The sequence below is a fragment of the Podarcis muralis genome, chromosome 18 (assembly GCF_964188315.1).
Source record: "Podarcis muralis chromosome 18, rPodMur119.hap1.1, whole genome shotgun sequence".
NCBI lineage: Eukaryota > Metazoa > Chordata > Lepidosauria > Squamata > Lacertidae > Podarcis > Podarcis muralis.
The window spans coordinates 10,686,343-10,702,990 of record NC_135672.1 but is presented as its reverse complement, the minus strand read 5'-3'; the positions used below and the strand labels follow the sequence as shown (position 1 = coordinate 10,702,990).

At 49.3% G+C, this 16,648-nt stretch overlaps 1 protein-coding gene across 1 annotated transcript; it reads left to right on the top strand.

Moving 5' to 3' along the window:
- The first annotated feature begins 92 nt into the window (after positions 1 to 92).
- ATP5F1D (ATP synthase F1 subunit delta) lies at positions 93 to 9,892 on the top strand. Its single transcript, XM_077922056.1, has 5 exons — positions 93 to 416; positions 2,762 to 2,915; positions 5,800 to 5,888; positions 7,579 to 7,706; positions 9,750 to 9,892. The coding sequence occupies exons 1-4, from the start codon at positions 108 to 110 to the stop codon at positions 7,699 to 7,701; spliced, it is 675 nt and encodes a 224-aa protein (XP_077778182.1). The 5' UTR covers positions 93 to 107; the 3' UTR covers positions 7,702 to 7,706; positions 9,750 to 9,892.
- Positions 9,893 to 16,648: the final 6,756 nt, after the last annotated feature.

The window sequence follows — 16,648 nt, the reverse complement described above, 5'->3', positions numbered from 1 at the left end:
CAGTCCTGGCGCTCGCGGTGCATTGTGGGGGGTAGCAGCGCCTGAGGAGAATGAAGGAGGAGGCGGCCTTTTTAAAGACCCGCTTCCGGTGTGATGCATGACGGGAAATGGAGTCCGTAATTGGCTTTTTTCAGCTGCCTATGAGGAGGCGCGGTGGCTTCTGGGAAGCGCCCCGTCAGGCCCCGCTTCCGCTGGGCGCGGTGCATGCCGGGACCTGTAGTCCCAGGCTTCTCCCGGCGCCTTCCTTCCCCGCTGCTTGTCTCCGCTGTGCCCTTGGCGTCGCCATGCTCCCTCTCGGCCGCTTCCTCGCCCGCCGCGCCTGGGCCCTGGGCTCCCGGTCCCACGCCAGGCACTATGCCGAGGCCGCCGCTGCCGGGCAGGCCCAGATGGCCTTCACCTTCGCCTCGCCCTCCCAGGTAGTCGCCATGGCAACCAAAGTGGGGGGGGAGGATTTGGGGGGGGACTTCTTTAAAGACTGGCCTTTAAAGGGTTAAATTGCAGCAGTGGGGGGGAGCCTGTGGAACCCCCAGCTACGTGACAAGCTGCCAAGTTGCTAGTCCACAAGGTCGCTTCATTGGAAGGGGGAAGGGGTTTTAAAGGGTTAATTGGAAGGGGTTTAAAGGGTTAATTGGAAGGGGTTTAAAGGGTTAATTGAAAGAGGTTTAAAGGGTTAATTGAAAGAGGTTTAAAGGGTTAATTGAAAGGGGTTTTTCCCAAATAATATTTATTATTTTCAGTAAATAAACATAATAAAAAAGAAGAGATTAAGAACAATAAAGACAAACAAAAATAGGAGAAAAAGAGAAAAGAGATACATACCACATATTACCACTTAATTAATTCTAATTTAAAGAGGTTTAAAGGGTTAATTTAAAGAGGTTTAAATGGTTAATTTAAAGAGGTTTAAAGGGTTGATTTAAAGAGGTTTAAATGGTTAATTGAAAGAGGTTTATTTTTTTCAAATAATATTTATTATTTTCAGTAGATAAACATAATAAAAAAGAAGAGGTTAACAACAGTAAAGACAAACAAAAAATAGGAGAAAAAGAGAAAAGAGATACATACCACATGTTACCACTTAATTAATTCTAATTTAAAGAGGTTTAAAGGGTTAATTTAAGGAGGTTTAAAGGGTTAATTTAAGGAGGGGGGGTAGTATGTGGTTCGTCAGCCTGCTCCAAGTTGCTAGTCTGTGACAAGGTCACTCATGACTTCATTTGTTGATTTTATAGGATTTACGTAATAATAATAATATTTTTAATTATTCTTTCTTCGAATAATTGCATTCGCTTCTTTGAAAAAGATCAACAGGAGGGAGATTTAAGAGGGTTACTTTGGGGAGGAGGTGCTTTTGAATTGTGGTGCTGGAGGAGACTCTTGAGAGTCCCATGGACTGCAAGAAGATCAAACCTCTCCATTCAGAAGGAAATCAGCCCTGAGTGCTCACTGGAAGGACAGATCCTGAAGCTGAGGCTCCAAGACTTGGGCCACCTCATGAGAAGAGAAGACTCCCTGGAAAAGACCATGATGTTGCAAAAGATGGAGGGCACAAGGAGAAGGGGACGACGGAGGACGAGATGGTGGGACAGTGTTCTCAAAGCTACCAGCATGAGTTTGACCAAACTGCGGGAGGCAGTGGAAGACAGGAGGGCCTGGCGTGCTCTGGTCCAGGGGGTCACAAAGAGGCAGACATGACTAAACAACAACTTTGGAGAGGAGTTGTTGACCTGCAGAACAACCTGCTTAATGTGGTTTAGCCTGGGCAAGGCACTAGTCCACAAGGTCGCCGGATTGAAAGGGGGCAGAGAGAGATTTAAAAGGTTAACTTGGAGGGCCAGGGGAACCTCTGGGTACATAGCCTCGTCGCTAGTCCGCGAGGTTGCCTTTCTGAAAAACGTGCATGTGTAGTTTAAAGATATAAAAGCACGAAAGAAAAGTCTGCACAAGCTTGTTCTGGTTCCCGTTTAGAATTCAGTTCATCACTAAAATCCGTCTCTTTCAATGCTTTGAAACTGGAACCTTGGAAATGGAGCGTATCTGGTGGTTCTGTACTTCTGGATTGTCTCAATTGACTTCCTGTATTTATTTATTTATTTGTCCTTTTATAACATCTTCTGTGTTAGTTGTGTACTTAAAAGAACATAAGAACATAGACACATCTTTGAAATAAATCGACAAAATTAACTTGCCGGTAGCTAAGCCCGTATAAAGTGTGTGTTTTGCAGCCAAAGAGTCTTTGCGGGGCCTTTTAAAAATAGGGGTGGAGGGCTAAATTTGGGGGAAGGTGTTGAGAAAGGGCAAGCTGAGGGGCGGGGAAAGGCTATGGAACCTCCAGCAACATGATCCTGTACCGACCTGCCCAAGTTGACTGAAAGACAGAGCCGTATAAATATGCTGGAAGGCTGAATGCAGAAAAGTACCGTATTTTTCGTTCTATTAGACTCACCAGACCACAAGACGCACCTAGTTTTTGGAGGAGGAAAACAAGAAAGTATTCTGAATCTCAGAAGCCAGAACAGCAAGAGGGATCGCTGCGCAGTGAAAGCAGCAATCCCTCTTGCTGTTCTGGCTTCTGGGATAGCTGCGCAGTCTGCATTCGCTCCATAAGACGCACACACATTTCCCCTTACTTTTTAGGAGGGAAAAAGTGAGTTTTATAGAGCAAAAAATACGGTAGCTTCTTGAAATGACTAGCAAGCTCAGGTGAGTCTGTAAAGGACCTCTCTGCTTCTTCTCACACGCTCCCTGTCCCCTTTTTCAGGTTTACTACAATGCGGCCAATGTGAAGCAAGTCGACGTCCCCACGATGAGTGGATCCTTCGGTATCTTGGCCGCCCACGTTCCCACCTTGCAAGTCCTGAAGCCCGGAGTTGTGACGGTCTTTGCCGAGGACGGCTCTTCCACGAAATACTTCAGTACGTTTGGAAGCTGAGGCAGGGTTGCGGTTTCAGGTCCTTTGCCATGAGAACCCCAGTGAAACTTTGTGGCCACAAACAGTGTTAGAAACTCAGGTGCAGTGGTACCTTGGTTTAAGAAAAAGCTTACCGTATTTTTCGCTCTATAGGACGCACTTTACCCCTCCAAAAATTAAGGGGAAATGTGTGTGCGTCCTATGGAGCGAATGCAGGCTCCTTGGCTTCAGCGATAGCAACGCGAAGTCTCCGAAGCGCAGAGGGAGCGCTCCCTCCACACTCCGGAGGCTACGCGTTGCTTTCGCTGAAGCCTGGAGAGCGAGAGGGGTCGGTGCGCACTGACCCCTCTCGCTCTCCAGGCTTCAGGGATAGCTGCGGGAGCACAGCGGGAGAGCAAGACTCTCCTGGCTTCAGCGAAAGGAACCTAATGCCTCCGGAGCGCAGCGGGAACTTGCGCTGCGCTGCGAAGGCTTCAGAGATAGCCGCTGCGCTCCGGAGGCTTCGGGTTCCTTTCGCTGAAGCCAGGAAAGCAAGACTTCAGGTGGGTTCTGAAGGCAGCCCTGTTTAGGGAAGCTTTTAGTGTTTAACAGATTATTGTATTTTAATATTCTGTTGAAAGCCGCCCATAGTGGCTGGGAAAACCCATCCAGATGGGCGGGGTATAAATAATAAATTATTATTATTATGTGCACCTGGTGAGGATATGATCCCCCCTGAGGTTTTTAAATCAAATGCCCAATGGTGGGCCATCTTTTTGGCCAAACTTTTTACGGCAATAAACAACACATGTAAAATCCCAGCAAATTGGAAACTAAGTGTGGTAGCCCCTATCTACAAGAAGGGAGACATTCAAGATCCAGCAAACTACCGCCCTGTAAGCCTTCTGGACACTGCATACAAACTTTATACCCGGTACTTATTAAACAAGCTGGTAGATTGGGCGGACCATTCTAACCTGTTCAACCAGGAACAGGCAGGATTTAGAAAGGGCCACAATACGATAGGTCACTGTATGGTACTACAGACCCTGGTAGCTAAATATGCAAAAGCGTATAAGAGCAGACTCTTCGTGGCCTTCGTTGACTTGACATCTGCCTTTGACTCAATCTGTAGAGATAGACTATGGAAAAAATTATATGAAACGGATATTGACAGACGACTTTTAAAAATTCTCAGAGAGTTACACACAGATATTACAGTCAAAATCAGAACTGGGCCATCGGGAACTCTTACGGACCCACTGCCATTGGGGAAAGGGGTCAAACAGGGATGCCTGCTAGCCCCATTTCTTTTTAACTTTTATATAAACGACATTGTGCAGTACATGGCAAAGTACAAGTCATCGGCTCCAGCCCTTGAAGGTAAACGTCTGAATATATTGCTATATGCCGATGACATGGCTTTAATGGCACTCACCCGAAGAGGCCTACGCAGCATGCTGGAGGGGATCGCAGCCTACTGTTCCCATAACTCACTAAAGATAAACTATGACAAAACAAAAATTGTGGTGTTCACTAGAGCTCGCCACACCTTTAGATGGTCTTTAGATGAACATGTGATTGAACAGTGCCCTTTTTTTAAATATCTGGGTGTTACATTCCAGGCTACATCTAGTTGGTTAGCCCACTTTAAGGCTGTAACCATCCTAACACAAAGAACAATTGGTGTCCTGCTTAATTTCTTTCATACCCGGGGAGGACAATTGGTGATCCCAGCATTAAGAGCTTTTGTTGGGAAAGCTATTCCCCAGATGTTATATGGGATAGAACTCTGGGGGTGGAACCAGAGGCTGATGGAACGGCTCGAAATTTTGCAAAATTATTATCTCAGGAGGATTCTAGGCCTTCCTCAAGGAACCCCAGCAGCTTTCTTGAGGGTGGAGGTTGGATTACCCTCTGTGTCTGCCAGGGCCCATTTAAGATTCCTACGATTTTACATCAACCTTGCAAATACCTCAAACACCTTATTAGCCAAACAAGCCTTTGTATCTCTTCAAAAGAACACCACTTGGCGTCAAAACCTATCTGAGATCCTGGTTAGATACACCCTACCGGAGTTTAATATCCTCAAACTGTGGAGCCCGGACAAAGTTCGGGAATGGATCCTGCAGAGAGACGCTCTGTTAGATATCACAAAAATACAGAACCCAGGGTCCTCCCACTGGCTTCCCCGACTGAAAACAGTCAAAACCTGCGCCAATTACTTAGCGAATATCACCAATCCCACCCTTCGGAGAGCCTTCACCATGGCCCGTTTTCAAACCATTCCTACGGCCTATCTGTCAGGCAGATATGCAAAAATCCCAGTAGAGCAGCGTATATGTCCTTGTCATATGAGAACCAAAGAGGATCTCATACATTACATGTTGTATTGTCCCATCTATTCGGCCTTCAGGGATGCGATGTTACAAACTATTCCCAAATCAATAGTCAACTCTGAGGACCAAGTAAAGTTTTTACTAGTGGACGCTGATCCACGGATTTCTCACGTGGTAGCAGTCTTTGTGGTGAAGGCTATGAAAACTAGGGTACGGTTCCTGGATGAAACGGTGAGGTCCCTTCCATTGATCTCCTAACCTGTTGCTGTATCTTCTTTCCTGAATGGTGGGGTTTTTTGGGTAGTTTCCTTGCTGGGATAGCATGACATGAATTTTAGCTTACTTTTATAATTTTATTGTTTATCTTTTAACAATGTTTTATGGTATTTTGTGTAAAGGCATGGACCTCACAAATTTAATAAACTTGTTTGTTTGTTTGTTTGTATTATGTGCACCATCTTTCGAGTTCCTTGGTTGAAACGGAAGGAGTAAAGAATGGTTCCTGGCCCTGTTCTCAGCTTTGTGTGTGTTTTCCCCCACCTTCTTTTCGACTTCCTTGAAATTTTGCAGTTAGCAGCGGCTCTATCACAGTGAACGCAGACTCTTCGGTCCAGCTGCTTGCTGAGGAAGTAGCAATGTTGGATCAGCTCGATGCTGCGGTGAGTGGCGTGCCTGCCCCCTCTTTCCTCTTCCCCCAGAGACTTCCTTACATACCCAGCTGGAGCCTGTCCTTAAAATCCCTAAAAATATCAGAGGTCTGCTCCACGGTCATGCAGAGATTCTTCTGATTTGAAAACACTTCGCATTTTTCTGTCCAGTGTGTGGCATCAGCGACGTCACAGACGGGAGCATGACTTGCTCCCCATCTGTAGTCTAATTTTGTGCTGGCCCAGGGGGTTTGCCATTTTTAGAAGAGATTTTATCACTTTGACACCTTAGTTCGAAGTATACCCTGCGGGTGTGAGCTTAATCAGTAACGTAAACGGCGTTTCCGTGCGCTCTGGTTTCCATCATGTGCCAGAAGCGGTTTAGTCCTGCTGGCCGCATGACGCGGAAAGCCGTCTGCTGACAAACGCCGGCTCCCTCGGCCCGAAAGCGAGATGAGCGCCGCAACCCCATAGTCGCCTTTGACTGGACTTAACCGTCCAGGGGTCTTTTACCTTTTCATCTGTAACGTGAAATATTTTCCAAGTTTGTTTCAATACTGCAGGGATGACTGCATGCAAGACTTTAACAATTGTGCGTGCATTCCTTTTTTTAAAATTTTCAGTAGAGTTTGTAGTGAAAGAATACTTTATTATAAAGTAACAGTCCGGTAGGAAAGGTGAAATAAAATAAAGGGAAAAACTAGGGTTCACAACCATTATTTCAGAAAACCTAATAAGTGCATTCTCAAGAGAGAGCACATTGAATTAGATGGTGCTACAGAAAGAGACCCAGTGCAGAAAGAATGCAAAGCAAACATTATGAATACAGGATGAATTCATGTACTTGCCTCGGAAATTGCCATCCATGTGATTGGCCTGTCATATGCCTGCAAAGTCTATAGATACCCTTTATTGAAAAGTTACCGTACTTTTCTGTCTATAAGACGCCCCCCTGTATAATACTCCCCCTATTGTGGGGGACTCAAATTTAAGAAAATGGGGGAAGATGGCACAGAGTTGTTGAGCTTTTTTTGCGGAGGATTACCCAGGGAGGCGGGTGGCTCTGTGGGTTAAACCACAGAACCTAGGACTTGCCGATCAGAAGGTCGGCGGTTCGAATCCCCGCCACAGGGTGATCTCCTGTTGCTCGGTCCCTGCTCCTGCCAACCTAGCAGTTCGAAAGCACATCAAAGTGCAAGTAGATCAATAGGTACCGCTCCGGCGGGAAGGTAGACGCCGTTTCCGTGCACTGCTCTGGTTCGCCAGAAGCAGCTTAGTCCTGCTGGCCACATGACCCGGAAGCTGTACGCCGGCTCCCTCGGCCAATAAAGCGAGGTGAGCGCCGCAACCCCAGAGTCGGCCACGACTGGACCTAATGGTCAGGGGTCCCTTTACCTTTACCTTACCCAGGTTGCTTGAGCAACCCCCACTTTTTAGCATGATTTTTAGAGAAAAAAACATAGCCTTATACACGGAAAAATGCAGTAGTTTCTCTGAAATGGGAACAAACATTCCCATATGGAACCGAATCGTTTAAAGAAAAACCCAGAGACTCTTTCAAGCCCTGTGACATGTTCAGACGATAGTGTTTTGTCCCCATCACCCCCGCCCGAAATGCCCTCCCCGGCACCTGTCACGTCGCACCTTTTTTCCTCTTCCGGATCCGATCCCGATAACTTTTGTCTGCCCCTGCCCTTCGCAGACAGCCAAGTCGAACCTGGAGAAGGCCCTGTCCCAGCTGGCGTCCGCCTCCGACGAAGCGGCCAAGGCGGAAGCGCAGATCAGCGTGGAAGCCAACGAGGCGATCGTGAAAGCTTTGGAGTGAGGAGGGTAAGCCCAGATCCACGCTCTAACCGTTGCGCCGCGCTTTCCCAGGACGCCAGTTCCCGGCACTGAGGGTGGTTCGAAGAGAGCCAGTGTGGTGTAGTAGTTAAGAGTGGTAGTCTTGCAATCTGGGGAACCGGGTTTGAGTCTCCGCTCCTCCACATGCAGCTGCTGGGTGACCTTGGGCCAGTCACACTTCTCTGAGGTCTCTCAGCCCCACTCACCTCACAGAGTGTTTGTTGTGGGGGAGGAAGGGAAAGGAGAATGTTAGCCGCTTTGAGACTCCTTAAAGGGAGTGAAAGGCGGGATATCAAATCCAAACTCTTCTTCTTCTTCTTCTTCTTTGAAGCGGTGAGAGAGATTTGTTGCTTCAGACAGATTCCTGCCGCTAGGTGGCACACCAGGCTGGCAGACAAACAAAGGCAAAATATATTTGGTGAGCTTTCAAGCTCCCCTTCCTAAGCCCAGGGGTGCATTAATTGGCTATTCTGTGACTTTGCTTCTATGCCGCTCAGCTGACATCTTCCTTTTTTGCCTTCCATCCTGAAAAGGGAAGTGATTGCTGCCTTCTTTTTTTGCTACAGATAGGTAGCCGTGTTGGTCTGCCATAGTCAAAACAAAAAAAAATTCCTTCCAGTAGCACCTTAAAGACCAACTAAGTTAGTTCTTGGTATGAGCTTTCATGTGCATGCACACTTCTTCAGATACACTGAAACAGAAGTTGCCAGATCCTTCTATATAGTGAGAAGGTGGGGAGGGGTATTACTCAGAAGGGTGGTGGGAATGGGTGATTGGCAGATAGCTGTGATGAGCCTGTTGACGACTCTTAACGACTGCAGTAGGTCTTACAGGAAAAAGCAAGGGGTGAGAAGGTGAAAAATGGCTTTGTCATGTATAATGAGATAAGAATCCAATGTCTTTGTTCAGACCAGGTCTCTCCATGGTTTTAAGTTTGGTAATGAGTTGCAATTCAGCAGCTTCTCTTTCCAGTCTATTTCTGAAATTCCTTTGTAGTAAAACAGCTACTTTGAGATCTTGTATAGAATGTCCTGGGAGATTGAAGTGTTCTCCTACTGGTTTCTCTTACCAAGAACTAACTTAGTTGGTCTTTAAGGTGCTACTGGAAGGAAATTTTTTTTGTTTTTTCTTTTTTTGCGTCCGGCGAGGCCCCCGGTGGGAGAAAGGCCACTGTTTCCGCAAATCTTTGTGCCAAGGAGGACCGGAAGAGTTTCCGCTCTAGCCCCTGCCCACTGAGCTGCCGGCTTGCTCTCAGGAGTGAACCCTATACGAATCTGGAGCGGAGTTCCTAATGTGGTTGGACGGCGCCTTGTGCACCTCCTTCCGGCAACTCCTGCAGTCCAAGATACAGTGGTACCTCGCAAGACGAAATGAATTCGTTCCGTGAGTTTTTTCTCCTTGCGAGTTTTTTGTCTTGCGAAGCACGGTTTCCCATAGGAATGCATTGAAAATCAATCAATGCGTTCCTATGGAAACCGCCTTCAGACCAGGTCCGGGGACAGTCTGTCCCCCGACCTATTCTGAAGGCTGGGGGGGGGGGACAAGGCCTTTTCTTCCCACCGCCAGCCTTCTGAAGGCTGGCGGTGGGAAGAAAAGCCCTTCTCCCCACCTCCCGCCCCGCAAGCTCCGGGGACAGGAGGGCTTTGCTGCCGACCGCCAGCATTTTAAGATCGCCCGGGACAGCGGAGAAGTCTCCGCTGTCCCGGGAAGGCAGGCGGGGGGGGAGCAAAGACTTTCACCCCCCGCCGGCCTTCAGAAGAGGTCCAGGACCTCTTCTGAAGGCCGGCGGTGGGCGAAAGTCTTTGCTCCCGACCGCCAGCATTTTAAAAGAGGTCCCCGGAGATTTCCCTATGGGCTTTCTTCTTGCGAAGCAAGCCCATAGGGAAATTCGTCTGGCGAAGCACCTCGAAACACGGGAAACTCTTTCTTCTTGCGAGTTTTCCTTCTTGCGAGGCATTGCTGGGGGGTTGGACTCGATGAGCTTTGGGGTTCCCGTCCAACTCTTTCATCCTATCGTTTTCTCTGTTGCAGGAATACCCCGCTGCTTTCTGGAAACGGCCCTGTCTCTCTTTTCCCTCTGGACCTCTTTCTCTTTGTCCGTGCAGATCGTTTGGGTAAACCCCGTCAATTTAGCTTTTGACCAATTAAAAACGGGTGGAAAATCTGCGAAAGTCCCTTCCGCACCTTCGTCCTTGTTTACATTCTTGCCTGCGGCTTAAGAGCCCTTGCGCCATTTGTAAAACTGCACACCTGCTTCAGTTGAAAGCCCTTGTTAGCTCAGTTGGTAGAGCATGAGACCCTTAATATCAGGGTCACGGGTTTGGGTCCCGCATTCCTGCATTGCCGAGGGTTCGGCCAGATGACCCGCATGGTCCCTTCCAACTCTACAGGAAAGAGAGGAGGTTCCCCCTCCAGTCGCCCCACAAAATCCTCTGGAAATGCCAGCAAGCCTAATCTCCCAGGTACCGTATTTTTTGCTCTATAAGACTCCCTTTTCCCCTCCTAAAAAGTAAGGGGAAATGTGTGTGCGTCTTATGGAGCGAATGCAGGCTGCGCAGCTATCCCAGAAGCCAGAACAGCAAGAGGGATTGCTGCTTTCACTGCGCAGCGATCCCTCTTGCTGTTCTGGCTTCTGAGATTCAGAATATTTTTTTTTCTTGTTTTCCTCCTCCAAAAACTAGGTGCTTCTTGTGGTCTGGTGCGTCTTATAGAGCGAAAAATACGGTGGGTGGGTGTGTAGATAGATAGATAGATAGATAGATAGATAGATAGATAGATAGATAGATGAGATATAGAGATATAGAGATAGATAGATATATCCGTAACAAGGGAGCTTGGGAGTTGTAGTTCAGCAAATCAGGCTCCCCACACCCACTCAAGTTTCTTTGGGTAGCCTTCAGCTCTGTATCCTAGCCATCTGGAAGCCCCTAGCCTCTTTCATACCCACCCACTCTCAGGCCGCAGCGTCCCCCAGTCTGGGGCCCATCACCCAACTTGTTTCCCTGGGCCACGCTTTCAGAACAAAAAACACCCCCGCGCCGCGCCGAATTTTTCAACGCAAAGGGAGGCATCAGTAAAGGAAGCAAGAAATAGCAGTGCATTCCTTGCACCGGGCATCGCTTTCCCCCCATTTCAAAAAAAGCACCTGTCCGTATTCTGCAGATAAAACTTAAAATCGTTTTGATTTGCTGCTGCGCTACGCTGGAATGCTTCTTTAATTGCCCTTGAAGTTTAAAACGGTGGACTTTCTGCGTGAAAATGCACAGAGGTGTGTTCGGGGTTTTTTAATCAGCCCGTCCCTGGCACCGCGTTTAACTAACTAATTACGGAGCGGCGTTGTAAAGGGTTGTGGACTAGGAACTTGGCTGGCGAGGCTGTTTTCGGACCTCTTTCCCCCCACGCAGCCTAGCTCCCGGCTACTGCTAGATTTCACGATCCAATAAGGCCGCAGCTCGTTAAACGTTGCTTCAGAGCAGCCAGGCTGAGTCAGGCGCATGGGAAGGCTGCTTCTGCTGCAGTGTACGGTTGCTCAATGTTTCCTTCACTGACCTTCAGCGATGGTTGCTAGATTGGGAGCTTTCCGCCCCGGCCTTACCCACAAAGCACTCTTTTCCTTGGAAACAAAATACAGTGGTACCCCGCAAGACGAACGCCTCGCAAGACGGAAAACCTGCTAGACGAAAGGGTTTTCCGTTTTGGAGGCGCTTCGCAAAACAAATTTCCCTATGGGCTTGCTTCGCAAGATGAAAGCCCATAGGGAAATCTCCGGGGACCTCTTTTAAATGCTAGCGGTGGGGAGCAAAGCCTTTCCCCCCCCCTCCGGCCTTCAGAAGAGGTCCAGGAAGGCTGGCGGGGGCCGAAAGGACCTCTTCTGAAGGCTGGCGGGGGGCAAAAGTCTTTGTCCCCCCTACCTGCCTTCCCAGGGGCTTTTAAATCGCCCCGGACAACGGAGAAGTCCTCCGCTGTCCCGGGGCGATGTTAAAATGCCGCCCGCCAGCATTTTAAGATCGCCCCGGACAGCGGAGAAGCCCTCCGCTGTCCCGGGGTTTTTTAAAATGCTGGGGGTGGGAGGAAAAGCCCTTGTTCCCCCCCCCCCAGCCTTCAGAAGAGGTCGGGGGACAGATTGTCCCCGGACCTGGTCTGAAGTCGGTTTCCCTAGGAACGCATTAATTGATTTTCAATGCATTCCTATGGGAAACCGTGCTTCGCAAGACGAAAAACTCGCAAGAAGAAAAAACTTGCGGAACGAATTAATTTCGTCTTGCGAGGCACCACTGTAAGATCTCATATCTTCCAGCTGCACCTCTCCCCCTAAAGCTTCCTACAAGATCCCAGGCCTCATGGTTCTGAATTCAGGGCTGGTTTAATTTGGAAAATAATAATAGCAACAACAACAACCAGTGCTTTTTCTGGGAGTATGCAAGTGTACGCAACACCGGCACTAATGATAATAATCATATTTATCTGACGGTTGCTCCAGCCACGCTGGGCGGCTTCCAGCCTAATAATAATAATAATAATAATAATAATAGACTCTTAATCTCAGGGTCATGCGTTTGAGCGCCTCATTCGGCAAAAGGACCCCTGTGGGTTTGGACTAGATGACAGCTCTACAATTCTGTTGCTCTACCTTAAAAACTTCCCTGTGCAAATGTCTTCTAAAAGTCTGGGAAAAAATCTTGACATCTGGCGGGAGGGCGTTCCACAGGGCGGGCGCCACCACCGAGAAGGCCCTCTGCCTGGTTCCCTGTAACCTCGCTTCTCGCAGGGAGGGAACCGCCAGAAGGCCCTCGGAGCTGGACCTCAGTGTCCAGGTTGGACGATGGGGGTGGAGACGCTCCTTCAGGGATACTGGGCCATTTAGGGCTTTCAAGGTCAGCACCAACACTTTGAATTGTGCTCGGAAACGTCCTGGGAGCCTTTAGGACCGGTGTTATATTGTCCCGGCTGCCGCTCCCAGTCACCAGTTCAGCAGCCGCAATCTGGATTAGTTGCAGTTTCCGGGTCACCTTCAAAGGCAGCCCCACGGAGAGCGCAGGGCTGTAGTCCAAGCGGGAGACAACCAGAGCATGCACCACTCTGGCCAGACCGTCTGTGGGCAGGGAGGGTCTCATCCTGCGTACCAGATGGAGCTGCCCTGGACGCAGAACTGACCTGCACCTCCATGGACAGCTGTGAGTCCAAAATGACTCCCAGGCTGCACACCGGGTCCTTCGGGGGCACAGCCACCCCATTCAGGGCCAGGGAATCCCCCACACCTGCCAGCCCTGAAAGAGCACTTCTGTCTTAGGAATCAACCGCAATCCTGGCAGGCTGAGGCAGAGACCATTGCACCCCCCCCCCTTGCTCTTCAGCGTACAGCCCTACCCATGGGACATTCCCGCCTGCAGAGCAGGAGCTCTACCATGTGAGCTACTGGCCTGCTCTTCAAAGCACCCATTTCGCAGCCGGGCAAACCGAGGCCATGCGCCTTGATCACGCAGGGAAGCGACTCGGGGGCCTCCCATCCTCCTGCTCTTCCCCCTCTCCTCCTCTTCCACCTGCCCATGATCCAAACTCGGCTCTTCGCCTTCTCTCCTCCCTCCGTGACGCCTTCCCCACGTCATCCCAGGCTCCGTGTGGGATATTTTGAGCCTTCGCCACCCAGGATGTCGTCTTTGCCGCTTTCGGTGCCAAGCAGTCCCCCCCACCCCACCCCCACCCAACTCTCTTTTTATCGCCGGCGATCAAAAAATAGATTCCCCGGCGTTAAAAGACACAATAAAAAAAAAACCAGCTTCCTTGCTTTAAAGTTTATTAATAGCCTCTGAATGGTTATGGGAAGCATTGCGGCTGCTTCCTTCGCCCTCCCTCCTCTCACTTCCACCCCACACCAAGGGGGGGGGGAGGAAAAAAAACCCAGCTATCCACTCTGGTCTTTTCCATCTTCTTTAAAGGTCAGGTCCTGCAGCGTGCAATGGAGCCAGGATTGGAGCTGGGACTAATTTAAGCATCCGCAGGAATAACCAGCAACAGACCCCTGTCTGGCCCCCCCAGCAAAGAAAAGCACCCCTTTTCTCCCTTGTACTTCCCACATGCGGGTTTTGCTGTCAATGTGTTTTGGGGGGGGGGGGTTTATTTAAACGACGACAACAAGGAAGCCATAAGCCGGCCAAACCATAAGGGTAGAAGGGGAAAACCCAGCTTTCCTAAACTTAGAAGGGAGGCGCCGTTTTTCCCTAAACCAGAAGCGAGGTTCTGAAATTCTGCATCTCTCCTCTGCAATTTGAAGAAACTGGCGGCCCGGGGGGCGGGGTCAGACTAGATGAGCGCTTGGGGTCCCCGTACAGTTCTGTCAACCGCAGATTGCGCACCTTGGTTTTGCAAAGCTGCCGGAGAAAGATTCCTGCCCATCCTTCCTCCTTGACACGCTACATTTCCAGAAGCGAGGGTTTTCCTACCCGCTACGCCACTCGAAATAATTCGTTTGTCCGATCCGTAAAATTTATACGCCGCTCAATTGCAAAACTGGACGACGACCCTCAAAGCAGTTTGCAAGAAGATGGAGCGGTGAAATCAGGAACGCGGGAAATATATTCAGAGGGTACCTCTGCGTTTGAAAGCTAGGGTCTCTGCCCGGCATCCTTGAGGAGCTATGTTTCCAGGAGCGAGGGTTCTCCCCTCCGTCTCCACATGGAAGAATTTGATCGTGTTTGTCCCCCCAAGATCTCAGTGAGTCTAGACACAGTTCTGCCGCCGTGAAATAAAATAGATCTGAATGGGGTTACATCTACCTAAAGTTGTTTTCTATGGATATCCTACCGTTTATATCCTACGAAGAGCTCAAATTTTGTTAGACTAATAGGATTGGAATTTTAAGGCGACCCTAAAGGTAAAGGAACCCCTGACCATTAGGTCCAGTCGTGACCGACTCTGGAGTTGCGGCGCTCATCTCGCTTTACTGGCCAAGGGAGCCGGCGTACAGCTTCCGGGTCATGTGGCCAGCAGGACTAAGCCGCTTCTGGCGAACCAGAGCAGCGCACGGAAACGCTGTTTACCTTCCTGCCGGAGCGGGACCTATTTATCTACTTGCACTTTGTGCTTCCGAACTGCTAGGTTGGCAGGAGCAGGGACCAAACGACTCACGGGGATTCGAACCGCCAACCTTCTGATCGGCAAGCCCTAGGTGCTGTGGTTTAACCCACAGCGCCACGACTCACAAAAGGAGCCCCGGTCCAGACTGAGCCTCTGCCCCACAGAGCCCCCCACCCAGAATATCTTTCCAGGAATCAGGCTCTCCCCTCCCCACACCCTTCAGCTGATCTAAGATGGCTTTTCTCCGGCTAATGAGGTATGAAGTTTGGAATGTGGGCGGCTGTGGCGGGGGGGGGCCGAGAGGCCGGATGGGGCCTGGAAACAGCAGCTTCTTCCAAGCCCCACACGCTCAAAAACACCCCTCTCCTTTTCCTTTTAAGGCGTCCTCTCCCTGCCTCTCTGGCTTGGCCTATCTTCTTTGCAGAGAAGGAGCCCCATCATCTTGTGGGGCGGACTGGCAAATTCACGTTTGCGCAGGAATGCGTCTGTGTGCATTGCGGGTACGCGCGGGGGGGGGTAGCGCTTGGCCGGGACGTCGCAGGGTGGGCTAGGATTTCGGCTTCCTGGCCGCTGGACAAAACAGGAGGCTTTCGGGTGGGGAGCCAAGAGAGAGGGGGGGGAAGCTGTACACATCTGCGGTTTTTTGATGTGGGGGGGGGGGAGCAAACGCTGCCGGAGATTTGAAATGACCTGTGCAAATCGCAGAACCGGGCCCAAGCTCAGAAGATGAATTTCAGCCGGGGCAAAATGTCAGGTTCTGCACTTAATTCAGGAAGAACCGGATGCACAGATATAAGATTTTGGGGGACACCTGGCTTACTGGCAGGACATGCGGAAAGGATCTGGGGGTCTCGGTAGGCCATGAGCCCACAGGGTGATGCAGCAGCGAAAAAGGCTAATGCTATTCTCCCCCCCCCCCCATTTTTAAAATTGATTTTCCACATTTATCGCAAAAATGACATAACAAAACACACAACAAAGACAAACGCATTACACAACAATAAACTAAACACAGAAAAAAATGTTACATTGGTAACAGACTTCCTCGAATCCCCTCAAACTGAATTTCATTATATCACCTATGTAACAGTTCTCCAAATTCATATTTCTAATAACATTAACTCCTTTCATTTACTAACCTCTTCTCCTTTATTAATATTTTAATCCTTAATGTTTACTATCGTATATTCTTGTTGTATCCCCTAAGCCTATTTATTATTTCCAATAATTTTCTATTTATCTTATGTCGCAATATTGAGCTAAATATTCTTTCAATTTCTTCCGATCCTCTTGTATCTCCTCTTCCTTCTGGTCGTGGATTCTTCCAGTCAGGTCGTTGTTGTTTAGTCGCTTAGTCGTGTCCGCCTCTTTGTGACCCCCTGGACCAGAGCACGCCAGGCCCTCCTGTCTTCCACTGCCTCCCGCAGTTTGGTCAAACTCGTGCTGGTAGCTTCCAGAACACTGTCCCACCATCTCGTCCTCTGTCGTCCCCTTCTCCTTGTGCCCTCCATCTTTCCCAACATCAGGGTCTTTTCCAGGGAGTCTTCTCTTCTCATGAGGCGGCCAAAGTCTTGGAGCCTCAGCTTCAGGATCTGTCCTTCCAGTGAGCACTCAGGGCTGATTTCCTTCAGAATGGAGAGGTTGGATCTTCTTGCAGTCCGTGGGACTCTCAAGAGTCTCCTCCAGCACCATAACTCAAAAGCATCTATTCTTCGGCGATCAGCCTTCTTTATGGTCCAGCTCTCACTTCCATACATCACTACTGGGAAAACCATGGCTTTCACTATACGGACCTTTGTTGGCAAGGTGATGTCTCTGCTTTTTAAGATGCTGTCTAGGTTTGCCATTGCTTTTCT

Coding starts and splice junctions, on each gene's coding strand:
- ATP5F1D (XM_077922056.1), top strand. CDS start 108: ATGGAGTCCGTAATTGGCTTTTTTCAGCTGCCTATGAGGAGGCGCGGT. Junction 2,916..5,799: donor CTCTTCCACGAAATACTTCA/GTACGTTTGGAA, acceptor GAAATTTTGCAG/TTAGCAGCGGCTCTATCACA. Junction 5,889..7,578: donor TGGATCAGCTCGATGCTGCG/GTGAGTGGCGTG, acceptor TGCCCTTCGCAG/ACAGCCAAGTCGAACCTGGA.